Source organism: Rana temporaria, chromosome 8, assembly GCF_905171775.1.
Source record: "Rana temporaria chromosome 8, aRanTem1.1, whole genome shotgun sequence".
Classification (NCBI taxonomy): Eukaryota; Metazoa; Chordata; class Amphibia; order Anura; family Ranidae; genus Rana; species Rana temporaria.
In genome coordinates, this window is record NC_053496.1 from 48245649 (window position 1) to 48259014 (window position 13366).

Sequence of the window (13366 nt, forward strand, 5' to 3'; positions counted from 1 at the left end):
ACTACCAGGGATGCCCACCACCAGGTATGCTACCCTAGACCACCAGGGATGCCAATCAGTACCCACAATGGGCGTCACTGATTGGCAGGCATTGTTGTTTGGCACTGATTGGCATCCATAAGTACAATACAGTACATCCGTGACACCTATCCACGCCCATCGGTGCCACCTATCAGTGCCCATCCATGCCCATCCGTGCCACCCATCAGTGTCCATCCATGCCGCCTATCTGTGCCCATCCGTGATGCCTATACGTGCCCATCTGTGCCGCCTATCAGTGCCCATCCGTGCTGCCTGTCAGTGCCCTATCAGTGCTGCATATTAGTGCCCCATCAGTGCCCATCAATTCCACCTCATCTGGGCCCATCAGTGCAGCCCCATCAGTGCCCATCAGTGAAGGAGAAAACATACTTATTTACAAAGTTTTCTAACGGAAACAAAAAAAAAAGCATTTGTTTTTCAAAATTTTCGGTCTTTTTAAAAAAAAATTGCAGAAAATAAAAATCCCAGAGGTGATCAAATACCACCAAAAGAAAGCTCTATTTGTGGGAACAAAATGATACAAATTTAGTTTGGATACAGTGTAGCATGACCGCGCAATTGTCATTGAAAGTGCAACAGCGCTGAAAGCTGAAAATTGGTCTGGGCAGGAAGGCGTATAAGTGCCCTGTATGGAAGTGGTTAAGTAAATAAAATGCTCAAGTTGAAAGCGCTTCGTCTTTTCTAATTTTTATGGAAACAGAGGGTAAGCCTATACCCGAGTAACAGAGTCTTGAGGCCAGTAAGTTCTGGTCGGAAAATTGGTGATGGCTTAATAAGAAGGTCAGCCTGTAGTTAGTGGTAAGAAGGGTCACGTTGTAGCGCCATGTACAGTGTACCTGGTAACCTGAACCTCATGTCACATGGACCTGAGTGTTCATTTAACCCCTGCAGACTGGGCCTGTAGCTACAATAGGCTGAGGGGCCCCCTCTTGTGTTTGTAAACAAGTTTTTCAAAAAGTGGCTTGAAAGCCTAGGATTAGGAATAGCAAAGTGGACTGGTGGTTTTATTACGGGTCCCAAACCTACCAGCACTGAAAATGTGCTCTAGGCAGTGTGGCAGGAGATGTATAAAAAAAAAAAAACAACCTAAGGGGGCGCTACAAGCTGCAAAAGCAGTGTTAAAAGTGTCTTATGGCACAAGCAGCTTTTTTTTAGACTTTATAGTCTGTGTTGTCCATCTCTGTTGGGTACAACCAACCTATTCTTGGCACTGCTACAAAACATTGCTTTTTAAAAAACAATCTCAAACACAATATATCATTCCTTACACACCTGGCATTCCTGCTGCTAGGGCAAAAGTCATATTTTCAGAGAAAATGGGTGGTGGAGGACAAGTTGGCGGAGGCCGCCTGATTTGCAAATTTGTCAGGACCTTCAAACCAACATCCTGTTAAGGATACAAAGACAAGCATGTGAGAACGATCTACAAAATGATCACGATTAATTAAAAAGTCCACAAATATAAAAAAGAATCAAAAGTATTTGGTGAAGATTTCTTTTTAGTGTGCTGTAATTAGATGCAAACATATTTTACCCAGTACCAGTGTTAGTGAGAGTGTGATAGTACATTGGATGAAGATTAGGTTCAGCATCAGAGAGTTAGGGGTTACATTTTGGGTTGGCCTCAAGGGAAGGTTTACTACCTACTTAACCGCTTGCGCTCCAGAATCTACAGTGCCTTGAAAAAGTATTCACACCCCTTGAAATTTTCCACATTTTGTCATGTTATAACCAAAAACATAAATGTATTTTATTATGATTGTTATGTACAGAGCAGCCCCGATCCTCTTCTTCTGGGGTGCCCCACCGGCAGTCCTCTTAATTGGGTGCCACTTTCTTTGGGGGCACTCATGTGGGCTCGCTGCTGCATCCATTGACACAGACAGCAGGACTCAATCCTGCCCTCCGCTCCTGTGTCACTGGATTTGATTGACAGCAGCTGGAGCCACTGCACTCATGTATATCACTGGATCGGATGAGCTCAGGTTAGAAAGGGAAGGGGGTCTGGGCGGAGCTGCAGCACAGAAGGTTTTTCACCTTAATGTCCACAACATTTAAGGCCTGGTAAGCTGCAATATAAAAAAATGTTTGTCTCTGCGTTTAGATACACTTAAAGGTTTAGGTTTAGGGTAGGTTGATGTTAAAATGGACAAAAAGGTATTTTTACCTCCTTCTCCCACAATTAGATTTTTTTTTAGGAGTTTTTAATATTTTTGTGCTTCCGCCCAGGTTCACACTGGGCTGCGGGAGTGAAGCCGTGCGAGTTCAGCTGAACTCACACGATTTCACTCCCGCTGGCAGTCCTGATTTCGGTCGTGATTTAAGAGACATCTGTGCAGGTTTCTGCACAGATGTCAATGTAAATCGCGGCCCGAAATCGCAAAAAGTAGTACAGGAACTACTTTTTTAAATCGGTAGAGCGCCGCAGATGCGGTGTCGCACCGATTAGGACGGTGTCATTGCCGACAATCGCTGCCGATTTGAGATGCGATTTGACATGTGAAATCGCATCTCAAATCGTACCCAGTGTGAACCTGGGCTCCATGTTTTTTGCCTAGGTGAGAATGACTTTGCACACCTGGTGCCTCACATCACAGATTCCACATGTGCTCAGATGTGCCAAAGGGCTCTGCCCAGCCTTTGAGACTCGGATGAGATCTTTGGCACATCTGGGCACACGCAGGGGGTTCCTCTGCACATGCGCAAAGACACTGAAGTTATAGAGGTCACAGATCACAGGTTGTCTGCACAAGCAGGGAGAACCTCAGAACAGCATCGCAGGTCTCTGCCAGGCTCCGATGTCCTTGCAGAGCCTTTCAGATCGTCCACACATTGGCAGATTTTAAAACCTGGGGGGATGGAGTCAGCATTACATGACTGATGTTCCTCTTTAAGTGTTTGGCCCGGAGTTCAGCATTACGGTATGTAACAATTATTTGCAAACTATATTATTATACAGGATTTAGATAGCGCACTTTGCGTTTTATACAAACTATACACATATTGACAATCAAACTCTAATGCCACGTACACACGGACATTTTTAATGGTCTAGAAAAGTTTTTTTTTTCAACCGGATTCTTGTTAAACCTGCCTTGCCTACACACGATCGTGAAAAACAAATGCTCTAGCAAAGCGCGGTGACGTACAACACGTACGACGGCACTATAAGGGAAGTTTCATTCGCATGGCACCACCCTTGGGGCTGCTTTTGTGTTAGTAAAAGTTTGGTGAGAGACGATTCTTCATGCTTTTCAGTGTTCGTGCTTTTCAGTCTTCGTGCTTTTCAGTCTGTCACAGCGTGACGAATGTGCTATCTCCATTACGAACGCTAGTTTTACCAGAACGAGCGCTCCCGTCTAATAACTTGCTTCTGAGCATGCACGTTTTTTTCACGTCGTTAAAGCCTACACACAAAAGTTTTTCACGAATAGAGCCTGTTCTAAATTCTAAATTTTTAATGGCCATTTTTCACATCGTGAAAAATGCTCTGGAGCCCACACACAATAGTTTTTAATGACATTAAAAAAAAAAAAAAATTCACGTCATGAAAAACGGTCGTGTGTACGCGTCATAACTTCTGATTTTCTGCAGGTCTCTGGGTTTTTCAATTCTTATCGGCACACCTGAAATAAGTCGAGTACATCCACAAGGTTACTAGAGGATTGATACCACCACCACCACCACCAACAATTAAGGATTGGGTTCTCCTCCTTAACACCCTCAGGATATCCTCCTCTGATCGAGTACGGAAACAAACTGAAGACCTGAAAAATAAATTGTTTGGGTTATAAAATGTGCTGTCTCTTTTGCAGAGTATGTGTGAAAGAGCTTCTTCTCGGTAGTGGCCATAATACTGAACTTGAGCTGTAACAAAATAACAGACTTTAGGCCTAATGCACAAAGTTATAAAGTAAGGGTAAGGCTCTTTAATTTAACCGTTTGACTCTAATTATCAAATCTCATTGATAGACACATAGCTGAAAATAACTGTCACTTTTTTTTTTTAAAGTATGATTATCCAGGTGTCTTAGCTTTTATGAGGCTCTTAGACCCCTTTCACACTGGAGCGTATTGCATGTGATATAGCATTAAAAATAGTGCCTGCAATCTGCCCTTAAACAGCTGTCACATTCGCTCCATCTTTGGAGCGGTGAAGGAGTGTGTTTACCGCTCCTCCACCGCTCCTGCCTATTGCACGGCAGGAGCGTGGCTATACTGCTGGCAATACGCTGCTGCAGCAGCGCATTGCGGGCGGTTTTAACCCTTTCTCGTAAAATCGCCCCGCTAGCGGCCGTAATGCGCCGCAAATCCGCCCATAGCGTCGGCGGTAAAAATAGCTGCGTTTTACTGCGGACGCTATGAGCGGCTCAGTGTGAAAGGGGTCTGTGGACTTTTTTTCCAATGGACTGCAATGTAATGTAAACCAACAGTGTGAGCAGGCCCTGATAAAAAAACAATGGGGGGAATTAACAAAGAGTTGCTTCCACAACTCTTCTAAATTTGGAACATGAAGCAGATATCTAACAAAAGGGGTGCATGCCACTTTAATTAAAAGCAATCCATTCTCTGTTTATGACTGTGGCAGGCACAGCAAACAACACAAAGAAAAGAGCTGGAGCTGCCTCCCTCTCTGCCTGTCCAACCCCCCTTGCTCAGATTAGAGAAAGGAGGAGTGGGTGTTAACCCAGTGCAGTCTCTGCTTGTGTAATGCAATCACTACACGGGCAGAGAGAGAGATGTGAACTAACAGCTGACATCCCATACAACAAGGTTGCCCCTGGTGAGGATTTGTGGCAGTTCTCTATATGGGAAAACTACCATGTTCCCTCTGTTAATCAGGTGAAGAACTATGCTAGTTTCTATTTCAAAATATATAGGAAATAAGTGCAGCGCAAAAATCAACTAAATCAATTGCAGGATAATAAATAATACATAAGTGGATATATAAAATCCAATGAAGTGAAAAAAATCCAAAAATTGTGTGACAACAACTTCCAAGAATCTTCACCGGTGACTTTTAGCTTCAAAGTAAAGTGATCCCTCCACCATTAGAAATGGCTACTCTCACCTTAAGGTATGGACCCCTCAAACTCAGCAACATTGGGATCATGAATGAAAAAGACAGAGATCTAAGTGCTCTCTGTATAACAAGCTAAAATGTATTAAAAATATGTTGCAGGCTACTCACATTAGCCAGTAAGGAAAACGGCAGCAAATCTGTACACACAGCGTGTGTTTTCAAAAGGATGGCAGCGAGCGACGTCAGGCTCCTTCCCCCGTATGCGTTACGTTATCACAAACCTTCCTCAGCGGGGTGGAGCCTGATACGTCACTGGTGTGCCCTTAAATTAGCCGCCGTCGTTATGGAGACCGAAACCATCTGACGTAAACACGCCAATCGGCGTCATGCGTCTGTCAAAGCCCAAAACTTTATTGCTTTGCACTGGATGGATACAAACGATCGGCGGCATTTTGCATCCAAAACCTGCTATGCAGTATTCACAGATATTCAGCCACATGATTGCTAATGTGTTTCCACATAGCACCCTTTGGAAAATATTGCTGATAGAATTTTTATTTATTTAAAACCGTTCTATTTCAGAACGAATATCAAATATCGTCATCTTGTGGTCAAATTAAAAATTACTACCTAATCCGTTTTATTTAATATTCACTCGATGCCATCCTAGAGAATACATAAACAATATTGTTTTATAAAAATACAAATATTTTTGTACAAAAAATGAAAATGAATGAAAATAAATAAAAAAATATAAATAACAATAAAAAAATAATAATATATATATAAATAAATATCTGAATATCTGTGAATACCGCATAGTAGGTTTTGGATGCAACATGCCGCCGATCATTTGTATCCATCCAGTGCAAAGCAATAAAGTTTTGGGCTTTGACCGACGCATGACGCAGATTGGCGTGTTTACGTCAGATGGCTTTTGGTCTCCATAACGACGGCGGCTAATTTAAGGGCAGACCAGTGACGTATTAGGCTCCGCCCCGCTGAGGAAGTTTTATGATAACATAACGTGTACGGGTGAAGGAGCCCGACGTCGCTCGCTGCCATCCTTTTGAAAACACACGCTGTGTGTACAGATTTGCTGCCGTTTTCCTTACTAGCTAATGTGAGTAGCCTGCAACATATTTTTAATACATTTTAGCTTGTTATATAGAGAGCACTTAGATCTGTGTCTTTTTCATTCATGATCCCAATGCTGCTGAGTTTGAGGAGTCTGTCTTAAACACATCAACCTGGTGTTTTGATCTCTGCTTGTATGACTGTCTGGTAAAACAGGGGTCCATACCTTAAGGTGAGAGTAGCCATTTCTAATGGTGGAGGGATCACTTTACTTTGAAGCTAAAAGTCACCGGTGAAGATTCTCGGAAGTTGTTGTCACACAATTTTGGGATTTTTTTCACTTTATGTATCCACTTATGTATTATTTATTATCCTGCAATTGATTTAGTTTATTTTTGCGCTGCACTTATTTCCTATATATATTGTATATTTGTGGATTTTGTGAATATCCTTTTAGTGTTCAGCTTGCATTATTAGGGGAGGGGAACTGTTTATTTATACACCAAACTTTTTTGCGCCGATTGTATCTTCGTTTTTTCCTATATTGTGTTTTTTCACTATCGCCTTTAGCAGCATTAATGGAGGTTTTCCAATTTTTGGAGACCAGAGAAATAAAATTGAATGAGGTATTTTCTAACTCTGCACCCACGGTCGGATAGAATGTAGCACAGAAACTTTCTAAAGTCGGAGCGACTTCATTAGTGCTAATTTAAAGAGAAGAATGGTATTTTTTTTCCACGTTTTTATAGTTGCCTAGGTGGATGCAACATTGGTCTGATGCTGCGTCTGTCCCCCACCGCCTCTGTACTGAGAACCGAGCCATCGAACACTGCCGATGGCTCGGTTCTCACAGATCCCTGGAGCAGAGAACTGCTGTCTGTCAGTAGCTCTCCTCGCTGCTCATCCACGATCATTGTAGCAATGAGCTGTGGAGGGGCGTAGATCGGCCTTCTCAGGTTCAGAGGCATCAGTGTGTGCTGGGAGTGGCTGTGTGGACAGGGAGTGGCTAATAGTATGCTGGTGACTCACAGATCGTTAGTCCTAATCTGGGCCGTTGTATCTATGCAACTGATTCTTTGAATCAGTTACGCATAGATATCCATTAGATCCGACAGGCGTAAGGGGGCTGGACGCCATTTACGTTCACGTCGAAACCAATGACGTCCTTGCGACGTCATTTAGCGCAATGCACGTCGGAAAATTTTAGGGAAGGCGCATGCGCATTACGTTCGGTGCGGGAACGCGCCTAATTTAAATGCTATACGCCCCCTACCCGCCTAATTTGAATTTGGGTGATTTACGCTACGCCGCCGCAACTTTACAGGCAAGTTTTGTGAATAAAGCACTTGCCTGTAAAACTTGCCTGTAAAACTTGCGGCGGCGTAACGTAAACCAGATACGTTACACCCGCACAGTTTTACGCCCAGATACGAGAATCTGGGCCAATATTTTTTACTTTTTGCTATAATAAATATCCCCCAAAAATATATAAAAAAAATATATTTTTTCCTCAGTTTAGGCCGATACGTATTCTTCTACATATTTTTGGTAAAAAAAAAATTAAAAAAAAAAAAAAATCGCAATAAGCGTTTATTGATTGGTTTGCGCAAAAGTTATAGCGTCTACAAAATAGGGATAGTTTTATGGCATTTTTATTAATAATTATTTTTTTTACTAGTAATGGCGGCGATAAACGATTTTTATCGTGACTGCGACATTATGGCGGACACATCGGACACTTTTGACACCATTTTGAGACCATTGTAATTTTTACAGCGATCAGTGCTATAAAAATGCACTGCTTACTGTGAAAATTACACTGGCAGTGAATGGGTTAACCTGTAGGGGGCGCTGGAGGGGTTAAGTGTGCCCTAACGGAGTGATTCTTACTGCGTGGCTTGGCGTGTGATGTCACTAATCGTCGTTCCCTATGACAGGGAACACTTTCACTAGGAAGAACGGGGAAAGGTTTGTTTACACGTAGCGTTCCCCGTTCTTCAGCTCTGGGACCCCAATCGCGGAACACCGGCACCGATTGGGTCCTGCGGTCACGGAGCTCAGGCCCGGGTCGCCAGTGCGCCGTCGGCAGCGCGCGCGCGCGCAAACCCACGGTTCTTAAAGGCGACGTACCTGTACGTGCTTATGCCCAGCCGTGACGTTTTGCCGACGTATATCTGCGTTAGACGCTCCTTAAGTGGTTAATATACATTGATTTCTCCTACCATTGATTATTGATATTTTTTTATCCTTATACATTTTTAGACTTGTTTGTTTCAATTGATTTGTATTTTTAGCACTTTATTTGGTACACAATAGCACTTTGATACTTGAGTGTATCATACACTATTTTTGTGTCACTTTCAGGAATAGCACTTGTTTATTATATTGTTTTTTTTACATACAGGGCCAGAATCAGAAAGATACGACGGCGTATCTCCTGAAACGCCGTCGTATCTCTGAGTTCCGACGGTCGTATCTATGCAACTGATTCAGAGAATCAGTTACGCATAGATATTCCTAAGATCCGACAGGTGTAAGTGTTTTACACCATCGGATCTTAGGCTGCAATTCCAGGCTGGCCGGTAGGTGGCGCTTCCGTATTTTTACGCGAGGAATATGCAAATGAGGATTTACGCCGATTCAGAAACAAACGACCGCCCGACGCTTTTTTTTTTACGTTGTTTGCGTTCGGCTTTTTCCGGTGTATAGTTACCCCTGCTATATGAGGGGTAGCTAATGTTAAGTATGGCCGTCGTTCCCGCGCCGAGTTTTGAAATTTTACGTTGTTTGCGTAAGTCGTTCGCGAATACGGCTGGACGTAATTTACGTTTACGTGAAAAGCAATGACGTCCTTGCGACGTCATTTAGAGCAATGCACACTGGGAGATTTTACGGACGGCGCATGCGCCGTTCAAGTAAAACGTCAAATGCGGGGTCAAGGGAAATTTAAATAAAACACGCCCCCTACATCCCCATTTGAATTACGCGGCCATACGCCACAACACATACGCTACGCCGCTCTAACTAAGGGAGCAAGTTCTTTCTGAATAAATCAATTGTGGCGCTAGCAGGTGCTCTTATAGGTTTTTAATGCAGTATTTCCTATACAGTATACATACAGTTACTGCCCGCAGTATAAGTCCTTTTCTAAACCCCAAACTGACATTTTTCCTTACCATTTCATTGGTTAATTCCTTATCTTCAAAACCGATCTGGACGCTTTTATCTACAGCACGTAGTGCACACAAAGACTTGGCAGAGGAGGCAATGCGGAGGTTGACTTTACCTTTTGGGAGGGACTCCGAGCTTGAAAACTTCAACGTTGCCTGCAAGGGGAGCAATAGATTGTCAATGCTATGAACAAAAACAAAAACAAAAACAAGATGTTTCATAACCAAGTGATGCTAACTAGGGATAAGATTATGGATCGTGTCACACATGAACTTGACCCATACCTAGGCTGTTTGCGGTTCAGCAAATTGATGACACACTCGCCATATTTGGACAGTTTGCCCACCCGAATCATCAGCGGCTATATTGTCAAAGCAGCGAGCCAGGGATCCCAGGTACCATCCTTGACCAAATATGATCAAGACCATATCTGTCAATAATTTCAATCAGGAATCCCAGGGACTGAATCTTTCTTAGTGGTGGTAGATGGCAGGGAATCTTTTCCTTCATTGATTGACAATGGTTCTACATCACTAGACAACATGATTTGCAGTGGATTTACTCTTTGTGGGAATGGGTAAGGGATACTAATGCAATTATATACAATAAAGCGCATGGGGTAAATCCTGTAAAGGAAAAAGAGAGTCCTCTGAGCAATAAGTCCTGTAAGCTAGGTGAGCTTATACCATGAGTTACAGTTTGTTTTACCGGGCAGCCATGCAGGGGGAGCTGAAGCAACACTCCAAGTACATATGATAAAAGAAACAACAAAAAAGGAGCAGGCGCCACTAGGTGAACTGTACAGCTTTTACTCAATGTTTGAAATAAAAGTACTCACATGAAGTTATGGAATTCAGGCATGTAGTTGTTGTCCTGCGATTCGTCCGGGTCCAACCGATAGATGTGAGTATCCTTGGGTCTCTGTCACAGCGCTGGTGTTTTGCTGTGTTGTAGGTGTAACCTTGCTGGGTCCATGCGCTTGGTTGTAGGTATTGTTGGTTGCACAGATGTGCCAATGGAGACGCCGGAGCGCACGTTGAAGCGCACGCTTGTGGATGCAACCATAGCATCCACAAGCGTGCGCTTCAACGTGCGCTCCGTACAGGGAGCAGACTCTGCAGATATTGCTGAACAGAGTGTAAGACCCAAGCGTACAATAAAACCAATACAGAAACTCAGAGAAAACTATGAATACACTAGAGATAAGTTCTCCAGCAAGCTATCGGACTTCTGGGACAGAACTTCACACTGCATGTCAGTTTTGCCACACTTTAATGATCAACCGGCTGAACTAGGAGATTCTATAGTTCGCCTATCTGCTGCGTATGAACATTACCAACGGCTGTCTGCAAAATACACTGCTTTCTTGCAAGACTGTAATATAGAGGACTCTTCAGCAGAACTGACCAAGACTGATGCATTGAACCAACAAAGGGATCTCTTAGTGAAAAATGCTCAGTGTAAGGCAGAACTCCGCATTGCTCAACTGCAAGAGACCAGATCTCACAGATCAACATCAACCAAGCACACTGCACGTTCTTCTAGATCCTCTCGCTCCAGAAGTTCAACATTAAGCGACAAGCTAATAGAGGCCCGCGCTGATGCTGAATCCAAAAAAGCGCAAAGCTCCCTTGCTAAGAAAGAAGCAGAGATGAAGGCCCAAAGCAAAGCTCTTGAAGCAGAGATGGAAGCCCAGAGCAAAACTCGCCAAGCAGAAATGGAATCCCAAATAAAGATTCTGCAAATAGAGAAAGAGGAAGCAGGTGCGCTAGCAAGGCTGAAAGTCCTTGAACAAGCAATGGGTCAAAGTACTAATTCAGACTGTCTTATCCCAGCAGAACTGGAAGATCCAATTGATCGCACCAGTGATTATGTGCTAAAGCATAATGTTTACAAAGATACAGAGTCATCTCCTGTACCTCCTACTAACAACACTGTTCTGACTCTCAACTCAGGGACCTCTCAGCTCAAAATGCCTGAGTCTCCTCAAGTCCACAACGCCAGAGCATCTACGCAGCAAACCACATCAACTCCTGCCATCAACAAGGTGACTTCCAGCGACAAGCCGCAGCTCCAGCCACAGCCAGCAGAAGCCTTAAAGACTACACCAAAGTTAAGCGCTCATGCAACATCATTTCATCCTGGTAAACCTCACCTTTCTTCACCAGAGAACTTTCACACCCAAGGGGTTCCACAGATTACTTTGGCACCAAAGAGTGAGAGATCAGACTTGAATGACTTAGCCAGCTATATGGCACGCCGTGAGCTCATTATCACCAGCCTCTCAAGGTTTGATGACTGTCCAGAGAGCTACAGGGCCTGGAGATTAACCTTCAAGGCTGCTATTGCTAATTTCAACCTTAATAGCAAGGACGAACTTGATTTGCTCATAAGGTGGCTGGGGCCAGAATCTGCAAATCGTGTTAAAAGACTGAGGACAGTACATGTTGACCACCCAGATGCAGGTCTTGTTGCCACATGGGCAAGACTTGAGCAAGCCTATGGTAGCTCAGAAGCCATAGAAAGCGCTCTATTCAAGAGACTGCAAAACTTCCCAAAAATAGGGAACAAAGACTATCGCAAGCTCCAAGATCTAAGTGACCTCCTCATGGAGTTAGAGTTGGCAAAGACAGACCCACGTCTACCTGGTCTAAGCTTCCTGGACACTGCTCATGGTGTCAATCCAGTGGTGTCTAAACTGCCATACGGCCTGCAGGAGAGATGGGCGCAGCAGGGCTCAAGGTACAAAAGAGACTATAACGTATCCTTTCCTCCATTCTCATATTTTTGCAGGTTCATCAGTGAACAAGCCTGGATGAGAAATGATTTCAGCTTCAGTGAACCCAACTTGCCTGCTTCATCACCATCTCCAAGGTATGACAACACAGCAGCTAAACACAGAGACTTTCATAGAGCAATATCTGTTAAAAGGACAGACATCTCACCACCCGTATCCTCTCATGCATACCAGAGTGATTCGGGTGATAAAGATCCTAATCGTCAGTGCCCTATTCACAAGAAGCCTCACCCTCTTAAGAAATGCCGAGAGCTGAGAGCAAAGACTTTACAAGAGCGCAGGGAGATTCTCCAGAAACTTGGAGTATGTTACAGGTGCTGTGCTTCTTATAGTCATTTTGCCAAGGACTGTAAAGTTGTCATCAAGTGCACAGAATGCAGCAGCGAAAGACATGTGACAGCTATGCATCCTACTCCACTTACAGACAGCCCACAGCAGCTACCTACCTCCACCCCTCTCTCAAATCATGGCGGGGAGCAACGAAGCCACGCTCTAGCCCAGGAGAATGTTTCTTCTTCATGCACAGAAGTCTGTGGAGAAGGTTTAGATCACAAGTGCTGTGCCAAGATATGCCTTGTTAAGGTATACCCAGAGGGTCAACCTGAAAAAGCTGCCAGGATGTATGCCATAATAGATGAACAGAGCAACAGATCCCTGGTCAAGCCTAAATTCTTTGAGATCTTTGGCATTGAGGGTCATGCCACACCGTATACTCTCAGAACCGGTTCTGGTCGCGTAGAGACTTTCGGCAGAAGGGTCGATGGGTTCATGGTGTCTCATATCGAAGGGAAAGAGGGCATACTCCTACCAACATTAGTCGAGTGTGACCAGATACCAGACGAAAGAGAAGAGATTCCTACTCCAGAGGTTGCATATCACCATCCTCACTTAAGGCACCTTGCTGATGAGATTCCCGCAATGGACATGAATGCTGAAATCTTAGTCTTGCTAGGAAGAGACATTCTTAGAGTACATAAGGTACGTGAGCAGTGTGATGGACCTGAGGATGCCCCTTATGCACAAAGACTTGATCTAGGCTGGGTAATAGTGGGCGATGTATGCTTGGATAGAATGTGTACATCATCTGAGATCCACTCCTTCAAAACTTACATGTTAGGAAATGGACGCGCATCCCACTTCAAAGAGTGCCCTCACCATTATGAAATAAAGGAGAAGCCTCTTGACATCATCCAAGTACCTGATGCCACTCCTATCCTGTGTGATGACAACCTAGGTACCACAGTGTTTTGTACCAC

At 43.9% G+C, this 13366-nt stretch overlaps 1 protein-coding gene across 1 annotated transcript in view; it reads right to left on the bottom strand.

The window, feature by feature from the left end:
- Window positions 1–13366, bottom strand: part of LOC120910393 (alpha-2-macroglobulin-like protein 1) — a 182277-nt gene that overhangs the window by 97889 nt on the left and 71022 nt on the right. The window contains exons 15-17 of the mRNA XM_040322150.1: window positions 9319–9468; window positions 3669–3809; window positions 1315–1429 (exon numbers count right to left, since the gene is read on the bottom strand). Coding sequence (XP_040178084.1) covers window positions 1315–1429; window positions 3669–3809; window positions 9319–9468 — 406 coding nt within the window. The remainder of the gene's footprint in view (window positions 1–1314; window positions 1430–3668; window positions 3810–9318; window positions 9469–13366) is intronic.